The sequence below is a fragment of the Balaenoptera acutorostrata genome, chromosome 1, assembly GCF_949987535.1.
Source record: "Balaenoptera acutorostrata chromosome 1, mBalAcu1.1, whole genome shotgun sequence".
NCBI classification, from domain to species: domain Eukaryota; kingdom Metazoa; phylum Chordata; class Mammalia; order Artiodactyla; family Balaenopteridae; genus Balaenoptera; species Balaenoptera acutorostrata.
Genome location: NC_080064.1, coordinates 113,920,281 through 113,941,234, shown reverse-complemented (window position 1 = coordinate 113,941,234; position 20,954 = coordinate 113,920,281). Strand labels below are relative to the sequence as shown.

General features: G+C 53.5%; 3 protein-coding genes across 9 annotated transcripts; all 3 read left to right on the top strand.

Annotated features, from left to right (window-relative positions):
- The first annotated feature begins 122 nt into the window (after window positions 1-122).
- On the top strand, window positions 123-9,485 carry CLK2 (CDC like kinase 2). Of its 4 annotated transcripts, none has more exons than XM_028163915.2 (13): window positions 123-380; window positions 1,995-2,164; window positions 2,922-3,147; window positions 3,845-3,929; window positions 4,283-4,349; window positions 4,524-4,640; window positions 5,453-5,619; window positions 6,843-6,937; window positions 7,583-7,712; window positions 7,817-7,899; window positions 8,060-8,139; window positions 8,327-8,417; window positions 8,953-9,485. In XM_028163915.2, the coding sequence occupies exons 2-13, from the start codon at window positions 1,995-1,997 to the stop codon at window positions 9,136-9,138; spliced, it is 1,497 nt and encodes a 498-aa protein (XP_028019716.2). In that variant the 5' UTR covers window positions 123-380; the 3' UTR covers window positions 9,139-9,485. The 4 variants fall into 4 exon arrangements, with proteins under 4 accessions (XP_028019716.2, XP_007171991.2, XP_007171990.2 ...); XM_007171929.2 differs by having other exon boundaries at window positions 3,842-3,929; XM_007171928.2 differs by having other exon boundaries at window positions 125-380; window positions 2,919-3,147.
- A 462-nt stretch (window positions 9,486-9,947) lies between these two features.
- SCAMP3 (secretory carrier membrane protein 3) lies at window positions 9,948-14,397 on the top strand. The gene is made up of 9 exons (XM_007171930.2): window positions 9,948-10,225; window positions 10,560-10,637; window positions 11,294-11,416; window positions 11,502-11,622; window positions 12,084-12,212; window positions 12,658-12,817; window positions 12,926-13,027; window positions 13,553-13,670; window positions 13,949-14,397. Exons 1-9 carry the CDS (start codon window positions 10,160-10,162, stop codon window positions 14,093-14,095), a joined length of 1,044 nt encoding a protein of 347 aa, XP_007171992.1. The 5' UTR covers window positions 9,948-10,159; the 3' UTR covers window positions 14,096-14,397.
- Window positions 14,398-14,980: 583 nt separating this feature from the next.
- ENTREP3 (endosomal transmembrane epsin interactor 3) lies at window positions 14,981-20,893 on the top strand. 4 transcript variants are annotated; one of them, XM_057536132.1, is made up of 12 exons: window positions 14,981-15,777; window positions 15,975-16,031; window positions 16,230-16,340; window positions 16,448-16,567; window positions 16,736-16,843; window positions 17,399-17,571; window positions 17,702-17,801; window positions 18,137-18,206; window positions 18,469-19,014; window positions 19,612-19,680; window positions 19,791-20,044; window positions 20,135-20,893. In XM_057536132.1, exons 1-12 carry the CDS (start codon window positions 15,553-15,555, stop codon window positions 20,306-20,308), a joined length of 2,007 nt encoding a protein of 668 aa, XP_057392115.1. In that variant the 5' UTR covers window positions 14,981-15,552; the 3' UTR covers window positions 20,309-20,893. The 4 variants fall into 4 exon arrangements, with proteins under 4 accessions (XP_057392115.1, XP_057392113.1, XP_057392122.1 ...); XM_057536130.1 differs by having other exon boundaries at window positions 17,396-17,571; XM_057536139.1 differs by lacking the exon at window positions 15,975-16,031 and having other exon boundaries at window positions 17,396-17,571.
- Window positions 20,894-20,954: the final 61 nt, after the last annotated feature.

The window sequence follows — 20,954 nt, the reverse complement described above, 5'->3', positions numbered from 1 at the left end:
GCGAGGACGCGCTGGCGTGCGCGGTCCTGGGGGCGGAGCCCAGGGGTAGCTGGGAAGCGACGCGGGACGTGCGTGCGTGCGTGCGTGCTCGCTCGCGGTGGCGGCGGCGGATCGGAGAGGCCAGAGCCGGAGACCGAGCTGGGATCGGGCCCCGGGCGGGGGCGGTGCGAGCGGCGCCAAGCGGATCCTGGGGGCGGGGACGGAGCCGGGGCGGGCGGGACTGGAGCGGAGGCCGGGAACTAGGCGGGAGGTCCCAGGGTCTCGGGTTAGGGGGGTGGAGCCGCACTTCGTCGCCGCGGGGGTGCCGGGACTCCGGCCTCAGTGCCGCCGCCATCACGGACTTCCTGTGGGACAAGCGCACGGGCCTCGCCGCCAGAACGGTGAGCGCGCGGGCTGGCGGGCCGCGGGGCCGCGCGGAAAGATGGCGACCGCGGGGCGGGCGGGAAGAAGATTGGATTGGGGGCAAGGGGTCGGGGCGAAATTAGGAGAGAGGGAGGGCTGAGAACCGGGAAGTGGCAGAGGTGAGGAGTAGGAAGATGAGATGGAAGGTCGACCTACCTTAGATGTATTCTGGAAGACAGGTGGGGAAGTTGGGAGGGATCAAAGTAGGAGAAGGGGTGATGGAGTACGGATAGGAGTGGTTCCAGAGATGAGAAAGAGCAGAATATCAAAGTTGGACCAAAGCCGGAGACGGGGAAGACACCACTGTGTCACTTGGAGGATATGGAAAGAGTTTTTTACCCTAGGAGTTATTTCTGGATTTTCTGAGTGAGAAAGAGAAAGAAAACGATGCACAAGTTGAGAAAGGTTGCAGGCTGGAGATCCTTTGGGGAATGTGGAGAAGGACAGCCTGTGAGGGACTTTGGTGGCAGTATGTATATGGTGAGATGACATTTGTGTAGCTGTGCTAAGCAAGGTTGGATTACCTGGGAGAATCTTGTGCTTGCATCTTCTTGGTTTCCTACAAGCCCTGTTAGGCCAGGAATGCATCAAATGCCACCGTCCTCAATTTGAGAAGTAGCTCAGAGTGGGAGCCAGATGTTGGAGTCATGCCTTTTCCACACCTAATCCTGCCCCCCCCACAACAAGACTTCTGTCCCTGGGCCTATTTAATTGCTTTCTGCCCTCCTCTTCTCATATTCCTGGATTGTGACAGTGATTTCTCTCTGATTCTTTCCTTGAAGGAAAAAAAGGATTTGTGCACTATGCCATTCCAATTCCAATAACCAGAAGGTGGCCAGCTTTTAGCCAACTGGTGCTGATATTAATTAAAAACCAGTTATTCTGTACTTAGTAAGCACAAAAGGGGAGGGGCTGGATGGGAAGCTGACTGCAGCTTGGAGCCACATGTATTTAAAACCATTCAAGGGGGATTTGGCCAGTGATGTGAGAAATGATTAAGATAGTTCAAGGGGCCAGACCCAGATCCCTGGAACTTGCTTATATTTGGTTTATACAACTATATGTAGAAACCTGGGAAACTGGATTCCTGCCTTCAGGACATGGATGGCCTATTTGGGGAGATAAGATACACTTTTAATGATTGTAAAACATTTGTGATAATAGTGTGTGGTAAAGCATTATTTTGTTGAGTTATGAGGAACTTAGCGTGGCACATATCTATCCTAGATACCAGCCAATGATGAACTGTTGCAGTCTTTATCAGTTACACAGTCTCAACTGTAATGAGCTGTGGCCCAGACCTGAGTGTCTTCATAAAGGCATGTTTGAGGGAAATCAGAATAGAGCAATGAGCTGAGTGGGGGGGAAGATTCCTAAAGTTTTTAGCTAGAGTTAGTAGGTGAATATATATACTCCATTAAGGAGGAATTGTAAGCACAGAGGAGGACTGAGGAAGTTGTGAGTGGTTTAAAAAAAAAGTAGAAATTGAAGAGCAGAAAGCAGCTTAGCATCTCTGGAGCAGCCAGTCCTTGGAGGGCACTTCTGAAAACTCAGAGCTCGCCCCACTATTGCTACTTTTCCTTCCCTTCCAGATGCCTCATCCTCGAAGATACCACTCTTCAGAGAGAGGCAGCCGGGGGAGTTACCACGAACACTATCGGAGCCGAAAGCATAAGAGACGAAGAAGCCGCTCCTGGTCAAGCAGCAGTGACCGGACACGGCGGCGCCGACGGGAAGACAGCTACCATGTCCGTTCCCGGAGGTGAGGCTTCAGGAAGAGAAACTCACACTTGGCCCACTCACTTATTCGTTTATTCAACAAAGATTTATTGGTTTCAAGCTAAGTAGCTGGTGGAAGGTTATGCTCAAAACGGATAACAAACTAACCCATTTACACTGGTGTTAAGAGTCTTATCATAGAGGAAGTATATAGTAAGGGGCTGAGGAAGCATCCAACAGATTTGGTTGGAGTGGGGCAAGATGTGTAGTTCAGGGAAAACGTCCCAGAGAACGTGACATCTAAGCTTGTCTGAAAGACGAGAGAAGTGTCCCAGACAAAGGGAAAGCAAGTGCAAAGAACTAGGGGCTAGAGGTAGCTAATGAGCTAATAGACAAGACAAAGTTAGGTCTCCATGGTTTTAATAACTTAGCAGCATGTTCAGTGGGAGGGATGGGTTAGGGATAGTTTGGAGCAAAGCTGGATATCAGTCAGGAATAGCTCAAAAAAGAAATGGCTGTTTATTCCATTGCATCACTGGAGGGGAGGAGGAGGCCCTCAGAGGGAGTTGTTCTGCTGGTGTTTTCAGAGGTTTTGGTGATGTGCAGGTGTGGGCATCCTCCTCTGTGCTTAGTTACTTCACTGCCCTGGGCCTTGGTCCTCACAGAGAGACTTGAGTGTGTGAGAGCAACTTTTCTAGCGATACTCCTTGTCCTCGGTGAGGGAGGACCTTGTTACATGGTATGACAAGGAATGTGGCCTGAACAGATACACTTAACGGGTGTTTGTTGTCCAACAGCAGCTATGATGATCGTTCATCCGACCGGAGGGCGTATGACCGGCGATACTGTGGCAGCTACAGGCGCAACGACTACAGCCGGGATCGGGGAGAAGCCTACTATGACACAGACTACCGGCATTCCTACGAATATCATCGGGAGAACAGCAGTTACCGCAGCCAGCGCAGCAGCCGTAGGAAGCACAGACGGCGGAGGCGGCGCAGCCGGACATTCAGCCGCTCATCTTCGGTGAGTGTCAGCCCAGGCCCTTCCTCTCCCCACTCTTCTTCAGCCCTCTGGGACCCTGGTAAGTGAGAAGTATCCTTGTTCTCATCTGAGCATTTGGGGCATGAACACTGAGGTGGGCACTGAGTCTGTCTACTCTCTTGGAAGCTCTCCGACTCTTGGAGGGCCCTGGAATCTGCTTTGGAGATTGATGGGCACAGAGCATTTGTGAGCCCCAGTGCCCTCCCTGGCATGCTGGGCTTATTGTGTTGGGAGCGGCTCCTCCACCCCCCAAGGCCTCCACTTTCTAATGGGGACCTTGCTTGTGAACTGCCTTTCTCCCCCAAGCCCTGGACTTCATGGCCCCATCAGCAGGTGGGCTTGGGTGGGGGCAAGGGGAGACCTGTGCCCGCCTGGAAGGGCATCGTGTAGAGCATGGGGTTGTGAGTGACATTGGCAACGACACCACTTCTCTGCTCTGCCCGTGCCTCTCCCCGTTCCCATTTTGGGTTTGGGGCCTTGGGATTATGCGCCGCTCTCTCTTCTCACCCCGATCCGCCTTACTGCATCTGACGTGTTCCCTTCCACTGTCCCCCATCATCGTCTGTCCCCCCTGGCTGGGCGCCTGTGACCGGTGACCCCTCCACCACCCACCCCGCCTCCCTCCGGCCCCCGCTCCGACACCTGGCTTGCTCCGACCCCCCCCGCCCCCCGACAGCAGCACAGCAGCCGGAGAGCCAAGAGTGTAGAGGACGACGCTGAGGGCCACCTCATCTACCACGTCGGGGACTGGCTACAAGAGCGATGTACAAGCCAAATCGTAACAATCCTATAGCCTGTAATGGTCCCATAGCCATCCTAACGTCCCGAGCCAACCCAAGTCACAGCCTCTTTTGCCTTTTCTCAGTGGTGTTGTTTATCTGGGTGGTTTGAGTTGCTGTTGAGAATTGACCTCTGCTGTCCACTCCCAGCTCTCATGGCCCCTGGGTTAAAGGTGGTGGGAATCATGCAGGGGTTTTCTTCCCCTGTGACCATCTGTATCTGTTCCCCCTTCCTTCATCTCCTCACCCCAGGTTGCTGTACCCTTTTTTCTTCGAACTCAGCTCATTCCCCACCTTCTCTCCCTCCCTCTCCCCGACCCTGCTCTTTTTCATTTCAGATGAAATTGTAAGCACCTTGGGAGAGGGGACCTTCGGCCGAGTTGTACAATGTGTTGACCATCGCAGGTAACTGTCAGCCCCCTCTGTACTACACACCTGGTAGCCATAAAGAGGTAGTGAGGGTTATCTGGGGCTTTTTTGCTAATGAGCCAGAGGTAGGATATCTTAATCCCCAGGCAGCCCTGTTCAGTCTGAGATGTTCTTGAGATTCCAGCAAAAGCCTCTCCTGCCATCCTATAGGGGCGGAGCTCGAGTTGCCCTGAAGATCATTAAAAATGTGGAAAAGTACAAGGAAGCAGCTCGACTTGAAATCAATGTGCTGGAGAAAATCAATGAGAAGGATCCTGACAACAAGAAGTAAGTGAGTGAAGGAGTATGTGGGGAGTCTGAGAGGCTCCACCCCTACACAGGAAAACCTTCCCGACCTTTACTAGACAGGCAGGGGAGTTGTAGACCTTCTCATCCATCCATCTTTTGTTCATCATCTTAGAGTAGTAGAACATTAAGGCAGGAAGGGAGGGTCTGTGACATTCTCTAATCCTTTCCCCTTGTTTTCAGGGCAGTTAGATTGCTCTGCAGTTTGGCTCCGACCCAAGATGGCCTCAGTAGGGATATGCCCTGGAAATGGGCCTGAGACTGAGAATCAACATTTTCATCAAAAAATTAGTTGTGCTTTTAGTACCTAGAACTATGCTAATGAAGCCACAGACATTTATGTGTAATTTTTCTGTTCACACACATTCCATAATCCAAATGTAAAATAAGAGTATTAAGCAAAGACATAAGTAGGTATAAACATGGGCCCAATGATGGCTGATGGTGAGTGAATTTCAGGAGCGGGAGTTGGGGTCAGAATGCAGAAGTGGCACTTTGACAATTTATGGTCCACACTGAAGCCTGGTGCTTGGCAGCTCCTCAGCAAATAGAATTTTTTTTAACTATTTAAAATGTTGCAGGAAAATGGTTTGAAGTTTCACAGGTAGTACTTCTCTCCTTGGGTCTGTCAGAAAGGCCACTGCTTAGCTGAACTGAATTTTCTTGGTGATAATAGCTGGCATGTTTTTATACAAGTATGTGGAATCAACAGCTATGCAGTCCCTCTTTGTTGGAGGGGTGGTGGGCAGATGGGAGCTCATCAGACATCCCCCTTCCCCCATCTCTCTTCCCAGCCTCTGTGTCCAGATGTTTGACTGGTTTGACTACCATGGCCACATGTGTATCTCCTTTGAGCTTCTGGGCCTTAGCACCTTCGATTTCCTCAAAGACAACAACTACCTGCCCTACCCCATCCACCAAGTGCGCCACATGGCCTTCCAGCTGTGCCAGGCCGTCAAGTGTGAGTGGGGCGGGCCGAGGCGGACTCTGGGGCAGCCCCTCCCTCCATTGGACCTCTTCTGTCTCAGTTGTGCACTGCTGAAGCCCCTAAACAGTCAACTCAATTATCTGCAGTTCTTCTGTTCACTGTCATGTTGACATCTCTTTCTCTTCTGACTTAACTCCTTCACTGATGTCCTTAACATCACTGATTGCTCTTACTCCACATTCAACCTAGCAGGAGCTGGAAGAGAAAGTGTTTGAAGTCAAAGCACCTAATTACCTCTTTTTTCCTTTATTCCCCTTCCTTGGGAAAGTGTAAGTCAGGCCCCAAGCACAAAGAGACAGAAAGATTTCTCAAGCTAGAGGTTTACATTTGTCTGAGCTGAGAGTGCTCTCTGTTCCCAGCAAACCAGGCGGGAGCAGGGAGTAGTGCAGCCAAGGGGCCAGGTAGGGACTAGTACATACTTCCTCTTGAGTCTTCATAACAGTACAGTTTCACAGAGTTGAATTCACAGGAGTCAGACGGACGCATGTCAAAGTCACTACAAAAATTCAACCCATAGGGATTTCCGTGGCAGTCCAGCGGTTAAGACTCCATTCTTCCACTGCAGGGGGTGTGGGTTCGATCCCTGGTTGGGGAACTAAGATCCCGCATGTCACACGGTGTGGCAAAAAAAAAAAAAAAAATACAACCCGTAGCAAGCCATCTTTATACATTGGTTGAGAAGTACATGTATATCTGACGTTAATAAGTATAGGGCTTCTGACGTGGATGGACCTAGAGACTGTCATACAAAGTGAAGTAAGTCAGAAGGAGAAAAACAAATATCGTATATTAATGCATATATGTGGAACCTAGAAAAACGGTACAGATGAACCGGTTTGCAGGGCAGAAATGGAGACACAGATGTAGAGAACAAACGTATGGACACCAAGGGGGGAAAGTGGCAGGAGTGGTGGTGGTGGGATGAATTGGGAGATTGGGATTGACCTATATACACTAATATGTATAAAACAGATAATAAGAACCTGCTGTATAAAAAATAAATAAAATTCAAAAATTAAATAAGTACAGGGCTTCTTAGACTAGGCATTTCATTTGGATGTAGAGCAGAAAGCAGCCTAGTGCTTCTGGACCTGCCTTCTCACCAGCTTTGAGCTAGGTGACCAAGCCTGGGGTCAGCTGGTACCAGTTAGCTCTGGCCACCTGGACCAACCCTGACCTGGCCTTCTCCTCTGCAGTCCTCCATGATAACAAGCTGACACATACGGACCTCAAGCCTGAAAATATTCTGTTTGTGAATTCGGACTACGAACTCACCTACAACCTAGAGAAGGTAAGATGGACAGGGTCCACCCCTTGGCCAGTGGGCACAGGTGGCCATGCCACTTTGCCTTTCTCTTAGCCCTTTCTGTCCTCCCTTTTACGTCTTTCTCCCACATTTTCTGCTCTGGCTCTGACTGAGTAAAACTGCAGTACCAGAATAGATGGAAGGGGAGAGAGATAAGACTTAAATTGGAAGAGAATTTGGAAAAAGAACCTCAGTTAACTTTCCAGTAGAGTGAAAATGCATTCAGGGTTCTTGGTTTGGGCTTCCTTCTCTTTCTGTAAGGAAAGGTCAGCTCCACTGACTAACTGGAGATCATGGAGATCTCAGCTAAGGAAGCTATTCCTCACTTTGCTACCTGCTATATATTTTCACAAATACTGTACACTAGTCACTTGGGTATACTCTTCAGATGCATAGAGACTTGCATGATATTCCACAGTTATTCCTAAATCTTCTTCCTCTCCCACTCCTAAAGTAGTCTGCTGGCTATGGGGGCGGCTGTAAAGCAGAAGGCATGTGTGGGAGCAGGCAGGAGGTCAAAGTTTTTTTTTTAAGGCTCAGAAGCACTTTAGAGAATAGTGGTAGAAGCTCGGTCTGTTCATTCTCTTAGTCTCGGTGCAGAGGTTCATGTTCTTCCTGCTTTGCTCCTAGAAGCGAGATGAGCGCAGTGTGAAGAGCACAGCTGTGCGGGTGGTAGACTTTGGCAGTGCCACCTTTGACCATGAACACCATAGTACCATTGTCTCCACCCGCCATTACCGAGCACCAGAGGTCATCCTCGGTAAGGGGGGAAGGACAAGGTTGTCCAAGTATGTGAGGGGGTGTGGTGGTGAGGATAGGGCCCCCTGAGCCTCACAGTACCTTTTCCTTCCCATTCCTACCCAGAGTTGGGCTGGTCTCAGCCTTGTGATGTGTGGAGTATAGGCTGCATCATCTTCGAATACTATGTTGGCTTCACCCTCTTCCAAGTAAGTGGTGGGGTGTTTTATATGACCACTAGGTATTCTCCTACCTAATTTCCTTGTCTGCTGAGGAGCTGCCTGCTCACTCCACATTGCTTATCTTCTTGGCGGCTAGACCTCAGGATCCCCTCTCGGTCCCATGCTCAGTTCTGTCTTTGTTTCCCAGACACATGACAACAGAGAACATCTAGCCATGATGGAAAGGATCTTGGGTCCTATCCCTTCCCGGATGATCCGAAAGACAAGGTGAACCTCGAGTGGGAGGGACTTAACCCTTTTCCTTTTCTCTCCACAAAATTGGTCTCTATCACATCGTTTTCTTTTTTCTTTGACACCTGCCCTCCCCTCAGCTACTCTTGAGATGGGGGAAGAAGGGAATCATCCCACAAAAAGAGGAACCTCCTGATTCCTCAACTTCCCCCTTCCCCTCTAGGAAGCAGAAATATTTTTATCGGGGTCGCCTGGATTGGGATGAGAACACATCAGCTGGGCGCTACGTTCGAGAAAACTGCAAACCACTTCGGGTGAGCCGGGCTGGGAATAAGTTGTGCCCACCACCCAGAGGTCACTTTCTTCTTAAGGTGTTTTGCCCCTGGAATGCATTTCACAAGCAGAGGGTTAGGAAAGAAGGGGAGGAAAACTGAAAGAAGACATCTTTTGTTGATAGAAGAGAGATGAGAGGGAGTGGTTTTATGGAGGGAATGAGGTTAGACAGCCATGTTTTTCTTGAGCCAACCAGAGATGAAAGCAATGTCCTGGATTCTTTAGGTCAGGCAAAAAAGAATAAACTACCTTTGAAGAGGTTACATTTTATTGAGGAGCTAAAGAAGATTCATGAAGTTGACAAGGATATACAAGTAGAACTTTCAAAGAGTATGAAGGAATAATTGTGCTAGTGGGAAGGTAGGGTGAGCTGTGACATCAGAAATGGTCACGGTGTGGTCATTCATAATGGTAGCAAGCAGAGCCGTGGTCCTTCAGGATTGAAATCTAGGGCCTTGAAGAACGCAGGGTTTGTAAGGCATCGTGCCTCACCTTTTTCCTGCCCTCCACCACCAGCGGTATCTGACCTCAGAGGCAGAGGAACACCACCAGCTCTTCGATCTGATTGAAAGCATGCTAGAGTATGAACCTGCTAAGCGGCTGACCTTGGGCGAAGCCCTTCAACACCCTTTCTTCGCCCGCCTTCGGGCTGAGCCACCTACCGCCAAGTTGTGGGACTCCAGTCGGGATATTAGTCGGTGACGATCAGGCCCTGGGCCCCCCTGCCACTCTAACAGCAGTGGGTGTCCAGTCCAGGACACTGGTGCTTTTTTATACAAGAGAACAGAGCCGGAGCCCACTCCTTCCTACTGGCTCCCTATGTACCTGTGAATATGTGAAATAGTGTAAATATGAAAGAACTTGGACCTATCGCTTCAACCCCTGCCTTGTACATAATGCTATTCCATCTCACACTTTTCCCACCCTCACTTGCCCCTTCACAATTGAGTTGGATGGGGGCAGAATGAGGTAACCAGATGGCATCTATCCCATGTTTTATAAGGAATTTTGTACAGTCTTTGTGAAATAAAATGATGTGCTTCATCTGACCCCCATCCCTGGAGTTTGAGGTTTGGGGGTCCTGGGGTGGAGGGATGAGAAGATTGGCAATGAAGGGAGTCCCATCTTACCCTCCAAAATTAACCATAGTCAGGTCACCAGTTTACCTGTCCGGTTTGTCTTGGGAGGAGAGTGATGGGTGGGTAACATTTCTTGACGGTGATAAGGGTTATCTGGAATGATAAGGTTTGGGAAGGAGGTTCGATTACTGTAGCTCTTAGGCTGGGCCCCAGGATAAAGCCAGAAATCCAGATAAAAAAATGTGCTCAACTGGGCTCCTGGGAGACTACCACCACCGGTCGGAAGAACCCGGTCGTATGTCTCGGAAGACTAGGAGGGACAGGGATTCTGACGCGAGGCCTGCTGGGAGGTGTAGTTCGTTAATTGAGGGAAATCACGTGGGGAAGGGGCGGTACTTGGCTACCGAGACTGAGTTAGAGGTGTCACGTGGGGCACTTCCCTCTTTGCCTTTGACCGAGACGCAGGCGCAACCCTCCTGCTGCTGCGGGGATCCTTGTGACCCTTCCGGTGTGTAAAGCCAATCCGTGCACAGAGAAGCGGGGCGGACCGAGAGGAGCGGAGGGAGCTCTGAGAGCCACGGCCGCCGCCACTGCCGCGGCAGGGGCGTGGAGGGCAGGGGGCGGCCCAAGCCGAAGTTGCAAACATGGCTCAAAGCAGAGACGGTGGAAACCCCTTCGCCGAGCCCGGCGAGCTTGACAACCCCTTTCAGGTGACTTGCGCCGGCCTCTTTGGGGCAGCTGGGGTAATTTCTCGAGTCTAGAGGGTCGGGCTAACTTGTATTCCCGTTCGTGACATTTGATCCGAGGAAGGGCCGCCACGTGGGAGTGACGACTACTCCAGACCAGTGAGCATCCTGGGGGGGCGGGCCCTGCCCCTTAAGGAGCTGGTACTGGCAGCGTGGCGTGAAGGATTGGGGGCAAATATGGGGACAACAGCGTGGGCCCCAAGCTGCAGTCCTTGGAGCCACAGCAATTGAGAAGAGGCCCCTGTGAGTTCCCCCAGAGGCACCAGGTGCCAGCTGAGCCCCAGATCTTTGCCCACAGGACCCAGCTGTGATCCAGCACCGACCCAGCACACAGTATGCCACGCTTGACGTCTACAACCCTTTTGAGACCCGGGAGGTGAGATTCTGGAGAGCACGGGCGGGCGAGGAAGGGTATGGTATGCTAACAGGCCCACTTTGTTGGGGTATAGGGGACTTTTTTGCACGCAAAGGAAGAAACACCGTGATCTTAGCTCCCTGAGAGAGACCAGTCTGCCATGGGATGCCTAATCCTTCTAAAGACACTAAGGCCAAGGATCCATCGGTTTGAGCTCTAAATGTCAGTCTTGGGAGGACCTGGAGTCTGGCAGGGCCTGATGAAGACCCTGTCTGGGGAGCCTTTTTTGAAGAAGAAAAGGGATGGGGCCGGTTGGAGTTGCGGAGAAAACAAACTATGTTTAGATATACAGTTAGAAAACAAGGGATGAAAAAGACTAGACCTGTTTGTCTTACTGCAATAGAAAAAGGTAAGAGTTTTTAAAAGTTTAAGGAGGTTGATACGGTAGATAAGTGCTTTGAGTCCTGGCTAAGGAACTCGATGTGAGAGGTTATGAGGGCTGCTGCAGGTTGTAAAAGAGTTCTCTGATACAAACACAAGAACTAGCTTTCTAACAACTGGGGGAGGGGCTGCCACCTTAGGTAATGAGTTCTAGGTCTAAAGGTATTCAAGTAGACTCTAGATTCCTGTGTTATGAACGACTAGATGATCCCTAAGGTTTTTTCCAAACTCAACAGCCACCACCAAGCTATGAGCCTCCTGCCCCTGTTCCGATAGCTCCACCCTCAGCTCCCCCTTTGCAGTCTTCGAGAAAGCTCAGCCCCACAGAACCCAAGAACTATGGCTCCTACAGCACCCAGGTAAAGGGGGCGTATGGGTAGGGGTTGAGGAGAGGGGCCAGCCCTGGGTTCAGGACTCACACTGCCCTCTGCTCATACTGGTCAGGCTTCAGCTGCAGCAGCCACAGCTGAGCTGCTAAAGAAGCAGGAGGAGCTCAACCGGAAGGCAGAGGAGTTGGACCGGAGGGAGCGAGAACTCCAGCATGCTGCCCTCGGGGGCACAGCTAGTAAGTGGATCCTTGATAGGGTTGGGGAGGGCATCTGACAGGTTCGAAGTCTCAAAAAAGGACCTCAGAGCATGGGCACTGGAGCCAGATTGCTGAGTTTGAATTTGGGTGCTATGTCTTATTAAGGGTGAGCTCTTAGGCAAGTTATTTAATCTTGAGTGCCTCAGTTTCCTCACTTGTAAAATGAGAATAATGTTTGTACCTGTTTGACAGGATTGCTGTGAGGGTTAAACAAAGTCATCTATACAAAATGCTGGGCACAGTGCTTAGAAGTTGTAAGTCATAATAAACACAAGTCCTAATAAACACTCAGTATTAAAATAACTTTTGCCACTTGCCCTTGTTTCTTTGAACCCTCAAATTGGAAATAGAAGAGAGGACCGGAGGTGAAAGGAAGGGGGAGTGATTTGTTGGTCTCTGTCTCACTTGTGAGATCCTCCTGCTCTTTTTGTGCCTTACAGCTCGACAGAACAATTGGCCCCCTCTACCTTCTTTTTGCCCAGTTCAGCCCTGCTTTTTCCAGGATATCTCCATGGAGATCCCCCAAGAATTTCAGAAGACAGTATCCACCATGTACTACCTCTGGATGTGTGAGTAGTGAGAAGCCTTTTTGAAGGAAAAGTACAGGTAGTAACTTGTACATCTTTCTTTTCTTGGAGCCCACTCACCCAGAACTAGACACTTCACCTATCCTCAGCATTTGAGTTTAAGGCTCATTTCTCCAGGAATCTTACTGGATTACTCCTTTTATAGTATTTAGAACTTATTCTCCAGCCTTCTAGCAAATGTATATTCTTGCCCTCTCCCCCTTCCCCTTGTCCTTATGCATAAACGTATTCTGAATCATTTAAACATTTTTGCCAAGGGGATCACACATGATTGAGATTTGCTAGCTCTGTCTCCTCTACTGAGGATCCTATGAAGGCAGAAGCTGCCTTCCTTTCCTTACTCTGCCACATTTGGTGAGGGCTGTGGGGTGGGCTTCTAGGGAAAGGAGCTTTCATTGACCCATCATCCTGTTCCTCTAATCCTTAGGCAGCACTCTGGCTCTTCTCCTGAATTTTCTTGCCTGCCTGGCCAGCTTCTGTGTGGAGACCAACAATGGCTCAGGCTTTGGGCTCTCTATCCTCTGGATCCTCCTTTTCACCCCCTGCTCCTTTGTCTGTTGGTACCGCCCCATGTATAAGGCTTTCCGGTAAGAAGGGGGAGTGGGGATGATGGCAGGGAGGGGACTTGGATGGGTCCCATTCTGCTTCTCCAACGCTAATTCTTTGCCTACACTTCCCTTTCTTTCTCTTTGCAGGAGTGACAGTTCATTCAATTTCTTCGTTTTCTTCTTCATTTTCTTCGTCCAGGATGTTCTGTTTGTCCTCCAGGCCATTGGCATCCCAGGTTGGGGGTTCAGGTCTGTGAGGCTGCCATCTACCTTCACCCCTTCCTCCCACTCCTGTAGACCAAGTCAGCCTTGGGTACTGGCATAGGAGTTGTTCAGAAAAAGGAAATGTGGTTTTTATCCTTGGGAGGTGCTAATTTAACCAGAGAGACAAGATGTCCTCCGTGATAGAGAGCCCAGACACAACTCACAGCAGACATAGATTAAGGGAAAGATGGCTGTGGTCAATCTGAAGAGGCTTCCTGGAGGAGACATGTGTAACCATGGTTGGAGAAGAGGAAGAATCCTCAACAGAAAGGTCTGTTTGGAGTGAGGATGTCTGGAAGAGCTTGGAGAGCTGGGAGCTGATCGTTCAGGAGCTGGGATTAAACTGTGAAGAGAGTAGGTGTAGTTTGGGATTGCGGTGCATGGAAAGCTGCCAGACTGACAGGAAAACGGCCCCTGGTGGGAAGACATAACCAGCAGAGAAGCTGGGGGGACAGAGACCCAGCTGTGAGCAGCCCCTCTTCACTTCCACATACTTTCCCCTCCTTACAGTGGCTGGATCTCTGTTCTGACGGTGCTGAAGGCCAACACAGCTGTAGCTGTGCTCATGCTGCTGGTTGCCCTGTTCTTCACTGGCATTGCTGTGCTGGGAATTGTGATGCTAAAGCGGGTGAGGGGCTGTAGGTGGGGCCAGGAGAGTGAGATCATGTGTCCCTAGGGGCATGGGTGGAACATTCAGGAGCAACTGGGGAGGGCCAGGCTGACGGATGGGTTCTCAGCTAATGGACCTGGGAGGTGGGTGTTGTGGGGTATGTGTGGGTGTGGGTTGGTAGGGAGCCAGGAGGGAAAAGCTAGAGCTGCAGGCTGGTGAGTGGTGGTGATGGCGTTAGATTGGAGTGGGGTAACAGTGGCCAGAACGTGCTGTAAAGTCTATGCCTCTACTTGCAGATCCACTCCTTGTATCGCCGCACAGGTGCCAGCTTTCAGAAGGCCCAGCAAGAGTTTGCAGCTGGTGTCTTCTCCAACCCTGTGGTGCGAACCGCAGCTGCCAATGCAGCCGCTGGGGCTGCCGAAAATGCCTTCCGGGCACCGTGACCCCTAACCGGGATGCCCTGGCCCTGCCACTTAGGGGAGGTGACCTTAGCCCCCATCCCTGAGGTCTCTGGGACTTGATGAGACGTCACTACTTGATGTCTTCACTATAGTGCCCCCAGTCCCACAGCCATGACTGCTGAACCTGACTTAAGGGTGTGGGGAGCCCAGTGTGACCCAGTCACTGCTTCCCTCCCACTCCCCTTCCCCCAATCAGGCCACACTGCTGCCACCTCTACACACCCCAACCCAGCTTCCTTCTGCTGTGCCAAGGCTGTTGCTTCGGTTATTTAAATAAAAAGAAAGTGAAACTGGAACACAAATCACACCGTTTCCGGAATTTTAATGGGAACTAGGCCTTATGGAAGAGAAAGTGGAGGAGACTAGAATGGAAGCAGAATGTGGACTCCAGAGGGAAGGTCTGACCTGGCCTTAGTGTAAATGGAGAGCTCTCAGGGATGGGGCAGCAGAGCCCGATGATGGCAGGCGCAGGAAGAGGGACGGAAGTCCACGGTTGGGGTGGAATCGCGGAGCTGCCAGGGAGCCCAGCTCCCTACCCCTCTCCATTAATGACAGGGAAGGAGCCGATACTTCTGCTGGGAACACAGCAGGCCGAGGGGCCTGAGAGGCTGGGTGGGGCTCAAGTGGGAGCCGAAAGCGTTGTTAGCTCCGGCGGCCAGCTCACCCTGCAACCCTGCCTCCTGCTCCCTCCCTCCCTCTCCCTTTCTCCCTCTCCCTCCTTCCCTCCCTCCCTCCCTCCTTCCCTCTCCCCCTCCCACAGGGTCTCTGGCGGGGACTACAACTCCCGGGGTGCACCGCGCTGGCCCTCGCACCATGCCCCTCCTCCCGCACCATCCCATCCCCATCCCCCGCCTCCAGTCCCGGACCTGCTGCAGCCGAGCTGGGGGAGCGGGGGTGTGGTGGGCAGGGGAGCGGGGCTGGCGACCCAGGAGGCGGCGGCACCGCCGCAGCCTCTCCCCACCAGGCAGCCTCGGATCCCACTGGACACTGAGGGCACACCGACCGCGCCTCTAGAGTCACGCCGCCTCTCCCCTCTTCTCTAGACTTCTTTCCCATCCTTCTCGCCTTCACCCTTCCCACCCTTCCCTGGGTTCCGGACCGCCGCCCTCTCTTCACTCCCGGACCGGCCCTTCTCGGCGCCTCTCTTCTCTAGGGAGATGCGATGAGCCGGTGCCCCCGCGTCCTCATCGCCGTCCCGGGCACGGTGCCCGTCCAGTGCCCGTGGTGGGGAGGGAGCACTCCGGGGCCCCTCCGTGACGCCCCTCCCTTGGCCCCCTCCTCAGCTGGAGTCCCTGGGCCATGGCCCAGGGGACCCAGCCAGGGGGTGGGGTCTAGAGCGAGGGGGGTGGAGAGGAGGAAGGACGAGGCCTTGGGCGCCTCTGAGATGCTCCCAAGCGTCAGGGGGAGCCGAGCGAGGCTTAGGCAACCGGGCGGCAGGCATGATGCCCTCGCCTAGTGATTCCAGCCGCTCACTGACTAGCCGGCCCAGCACCCGGGGCCTTACCCACCTCCGCCTCCACCGACCCTGGCTGCAGGCTCTGCTCACGCTGGGGCTGGCTCAGGTGCTCCTGGGCATCCTGGTGGTCACCTTCAGCATGGTGGCCTCATCTGTCACCACCACCGAGAGCGTCAAGAGATCCTGCCCGTCTTGGGCTGGATTCTCGGTGAGTTGGGTGCACAGTTGTTGGGTGGGGGAGGCTCCTCGGGCCCCACCCCTCCACACCAGCTGCCAGTCCAAATCCTGGCCTCTCCTCCCTCTCCTGGTCCTCGTCCTCCTTACAGAGCTGGGTGCACCCTGTGGTGAGGGGCTCACTCAGGTGCCTCCCCTGTCAGGCTGAGCCTGTGCCCACTCTATCCCCAGCTGGCGTTTTCCGGGGTGGTTGGCATTGTGTCTTGGAAGCGGCCGTTCACTCTAGTGGTAGGTGCCAGGGTCTGATGCCCACGGGGAGGCAGGTGCCTAGCACCTGAGGGGATGCCTATTTATGCCCTCGAAAAGGGAACTGACTCTCCCATTCATGCTGTCCAGGCACAAATGTCTGTGAAGGAGGGTGGCTTCATCTGCGGTAGAGAGCACTCTTGGGGTCCCAGCCCTGAGTCTGTGCCCTGTTTCCCCCAGATTTCCTTCTTCTCCTTGCTTTCGGTGCTCTGTGTCATGCTCAGCATGGCTGGCTCTGTTCTCTCCTGTAAAAACGCTCAGCTGGCCCGAGACTTCCAAGAATGCATCTTGGTGAGATTTGAGGAAAGAGAGCCTGAGAGTGCTGGTTGGGGGAGGTGTGCAGGACAACCTGGACTTGTCCTGATTCAGGCTGCCTCACCCTCTCCACTCCCACTCAGGACGGAAAGGTCTGTGTGTGCTGCCCTCCTGTTCCTCTACTGCGGCCCTGTCCAGAGTCAGGGCAGGAACTGAAAGTTGCCCCTAACTCCACCTGTGATGAAGCCCGAGGGGCCCTCAAGGTGAGCATGCACCCCCCCTTCCCCCCCTCCGCCATTCCTTCCTCTCCCGCCATCTTCCTGGTTCTCACCCTTCTGCCTCCTCCTGGAGTCCTCACAGGCCCCGAGTATGTGGGATTTACTCCACCCCAGGCTCCTCTCACATCCCTCTCTCTCTCTTGCCTTCCCCAGAACTTGCTCTTTAGCGTCTGTGGGCTCACGGTATGTGCCGCCATAATCTGTACTCTCTCTGCTATTGTTTGCTGCATCCAAATCTTCTCCCTGGACCTTGTGCACACGGTGAGTGGGGAGCCGGGGTCAAGGCCAAGAAGGTAGGATGCGGGCAGGGTGTGTATGCTGGGATTGGGCTTGAGGGGTGATGGTTACAGTGCTGGCTTTTGAGCACCAGGGGCTGTGGGTCACCTATTAGGCATGTCTGTTGCAGGGTTATTTAGGGGGTCCAAAGGAAGGTGAGGAGGGAAATGACAGGGAGTAAGAGAAGTATGTGATGCCAGTCTGGGGGCATTGAAGAGTGGGACTAAAAGTTGGGCGGAGTCAGGAAGGTCTTAGATGGGGGTGGGGATAATGGGTTGATGTTCTGGTGGGGACAGAGAACAGATAGTGATTCTGGGTGCAGAAAGGTCCATGTAGAGGAGGACTTTCTAGATGGGCAGGGCAAGAGCTGAAGGTCTTCTGCTGGGGCGGGGTTAGAGGAGGAACTGGTTTTGGCAAAGGGGCCAGAACTGAGCTTCTTGGAGGGGGTGGGGCCAGAAAATGTAGATGAGAGAGGAGTTTGGGAGCCAAGGAGCTGTATTCCCAGAAACCAAGTTTGCTGACTTGCTTGCTCCCCAGCAGTTGGCCCCTGAGCGCTCAGTCTCAGGTCCTCTGGGGCCTCTGGGCTGTACATCCTCGCCCCCAGCCCCTCTCCTACACACCATGCTGGACTTGGAGGAATTTGTACCGCCTGTGCCCCCGCCGCCCTACTATCCCCCAGAGTACACCTGCAGCTCAGAAACAGATGCACAGAGGTGAGGCCAGGTGGAATCTGTGGGGAAACTAAGGAAGGCGACTGGGGCTGAGGCCGGGGATTGGTGGGGAGGGATTTTTTTGGAATAGGAGTTCTTTCCCAGGCTTTGACCCTCTCCCTCATCCTGCCAGCATCACCTACAATGGCTCCATGGACAGCCCGGTGCCCTTGTATCCTACTGATTGCCCCCCTTCTTATGAGGCCGTCATGGGGCTACGAGGAGACAGCCAGGTGAGAGCAGGGCTTGGTGTGGGCTGGGGAGTCAGAGATAGAGCCTGAAAAGCTGGGTGAGCTGCTGTCACTGGATAAAGATAATACTAGCTCTCATGATCTTTATAGCACTAGCACATTCACTGTCATCTTTGATCTGCCTGAGAGCTTGGCGAGGTGGGTGGGGTAAGAACTATTATTTCCATTTTACAGATGTGGAAACTGAGGCCCGCATAAGTGACTTGAACAAAGTGACAAAGCTGGACTGGAATCTAGGTCTCCAGAGCTCTGTGCAGCCTATGGGATGGCCTAATCAGTGTGTAGGGCTCGACCCTTGACCCTTGTGTCTTCTGCAGGCCACTCTGTTTGATCCTCAGCTTCATGATGGCTCCTGCATCTGTGAGCGAGTGGCCTCCATTGTAGATGGTGAGCAGAAAGTGGGGAGGGTGGACAAGGTCTGGGATGCCTGGGATAGCAGAGTTGGGTGTGGGGGGCAGAGGGGGAGAGACGAGACCGAGTGGGTGATTAAGGGACAAATGAGGGCTGGGGCTTCTTGCAATCCTGGGCTTAGCTGTCTCCTCTGAGATAAAACTGGAGGCAGGATGGCCCGCAAGAGGCTGGGCCTGAGAAAAGAGGAACCGCCTGCGTGGCCAGGCTGGTGCTACCCGGCAGCCCCTACCACCCACAGTGTCCATGGACAGCGGGTCTCTGGTGCTGTCAGCCATCGGTGACCTCCCTGGGGGCTCCAGCCCGTCGGAGGACTCGTGCCTGCTGGAGCTGCAGGGCTCCGTGCGCTCCGTTGACTACGTGCTCTTCCGCTCTATTCAGCGCAGCCGCGCCGGCTACTGCCTCAGCCTGGACTGCGGCCTGCGGGGCCCCTTTGAGGACAGCCCCCTGCCCCAGCGGCCCCCGAGAGCTGCCCGCTCCTATTCCTGCTCTGCCCCCGAGGCCCCACCCCCGCTGGGTGCCCCCACAGCTGCCCGAAGCTGCCACCGGCTGGAGGGCTGGCCGCCTTGGGTGGGACCCTGCTTCCCCGAGCTGAGGCGGCGGGTCCCCCGGGGAGGCAGCCGGCCAGCTGCAGCCCCGCCCCCCCGAGCTCCGGTTCGCCGCTTCAGCGATAGCTCAGGTTCCCTCACCCCACCGGGGCACCGGCCTCCTCAGCCGGCTCCCCGACCACCGCTGCTGCTGCCACGGTCCCACAGTGACCCGGGCATCACCACCTCCAGCGACACCGGTGAGCCGCCACAAGATTCAGGAGAGGGCAGGCACTGGGAGTTAGAGGGCCAGTGATACCCACCAGGATTTGGGACACTGTTGAGGCCCCTGGGGAGGAAGAATGGGTGAATTCACTCCTGCAGTAGACACTTCTTATGTCACCTCCTAGAAATACATCAATAGCTTAGTGGCTAAAAGAAGAGGATTTGGTTTTTGGAACGCAGTCTCACAGTTCCCAGCTTGGGCTAGTTACCTACCCTCTCCAACACTCAGTTTCTCACCTGTAAAACAGGTATAATAACAGTACCTCACCATAGGTACTGTGGAGTTACTGAGGAGAGATGCAGGTCAAGTGCTTAGCCCTGGCACAGAAAGTGTTTGTCATTACCGTTATGTGCCAGGTACTGGAGAGGCTGCAGCAGGGCACGATAGCGCCTTAGTCCCTGATTTGGTGGATTGTACCATCTAGTTGCTGGTGGACCTGAGCAGAGATGATGCCCCCTTGGTTGGGAATGGGGTGTGGAATCTGGGCTTGAGTTCTCAGGAGGGCCGTGAGATTGGCGGGCGCATCTACTGAGCGCTCCCACTCAGTCCCTGTCTCTGTCTTCCTTCTCAGCTGAATTCAGGGACCTTTATACCAAAGTGCTTGAGGAAGAAGCTGCTTCCATTTCCTCTGCAGATACAGGTGAGGCATATGGTTGGTGCCCAGGGGGCAGTGGGTAGGGGAGTGCTGCCTGGCCTTCTCTGCACCTCCCATTCCACCCACTCTCCCTCTCTCTCTCTCTCTCTCTCCAGGGCTCTGCTCTGAAGCCTGCCTCTTCCGTCTAGCCCGTTGCCCTTCCCCCAAGTTGCTACGTGCTCGCTCAGCCGAGAAACGGCACCCCATGCCCACCTTCCAGAAGGTCCCCCTGCCCTCGGGCCCTGCACCTGCCCACTCCCTGGGGGACCTGAAGGGCAGCTGGCCAGGCCGGGGCTTGGTCACTCGTTTCCTCCAGATGTCTAGGAAGGCCCCAGACCCCAATGGGAATGGAGCCCATGGACATAAGCAGGTAGAGTGAGGGGATCCAGTGAAGACACCCAGGAAAGCCTGGTGCTTCAGGTGGGGCCACACTGATGCTCTTTCCTGTGGCCCCATCTAGGTGCCCCGGAGCCCATGGGGCCGGCCAGGCCGAGAGAGCCTCCACCTTCGCAGCTGCGGCGACCTCAGCTCCGGCTCCTCCCTGAGACGCCTCCTGTCTGGCCGCAGGCTGGAGCGCGGCACCCGCCCCCACAGCCTCAGCCTTAATGGGGGCAGCCAGGAGACTGGGCTCTGACCTGGGCGTCCTCCCACACTGAACAGATCCAGATGAATACTGGGGCCACAGGCACCAGCTGGTTGGGACCAGCAGCCTCCAGCACCCCCTTGCACTGGCTGACACAAAAAGAAACCTGCTGAACACCCCCAGAAGTATCCCTTTCCCTCCTACCTCTAGGGGCTCCTGCTGCTTGCCTCTGCCCCTCCAGCCTGGGGAGACCTTCTGTCCTGCGCTGCATGGGTGTTCAGGCTGTGCGGAGAGATGCCCCTGCTTACAGCGTTGGAGGAGGAAAATAAAGCCCTGTTCCTCCAGCATGAGAGTAACTCTCTCTGATTCACCACGGGCCCTGTGGCCAGGGCAAAGGCATGTCCCGGTTGTTCAAGCACAAGGGGCTGTATGCCTGTGCAATGGGGTGGTGAGGCATGAAGGGTCAGAAAAATCTGGGTGGCCTCTCAGCTCTGCCACCTTTAGCTGCATGATCTTGGGCAAGTTATTTAACCTCAATTGCCTGATCCGTAAAACATTGTGAGGACGAAAGTTTGTAAAGCTCTTAACACACTAAGTAAGGCTTCAATAAATTTCAATTTTCCCTTCTCTTCTGGATCATTCTTTGTCACCTTTGAAATTTGTTCTAGCATCTCTCATAGTTATGAAAACTCTCAAG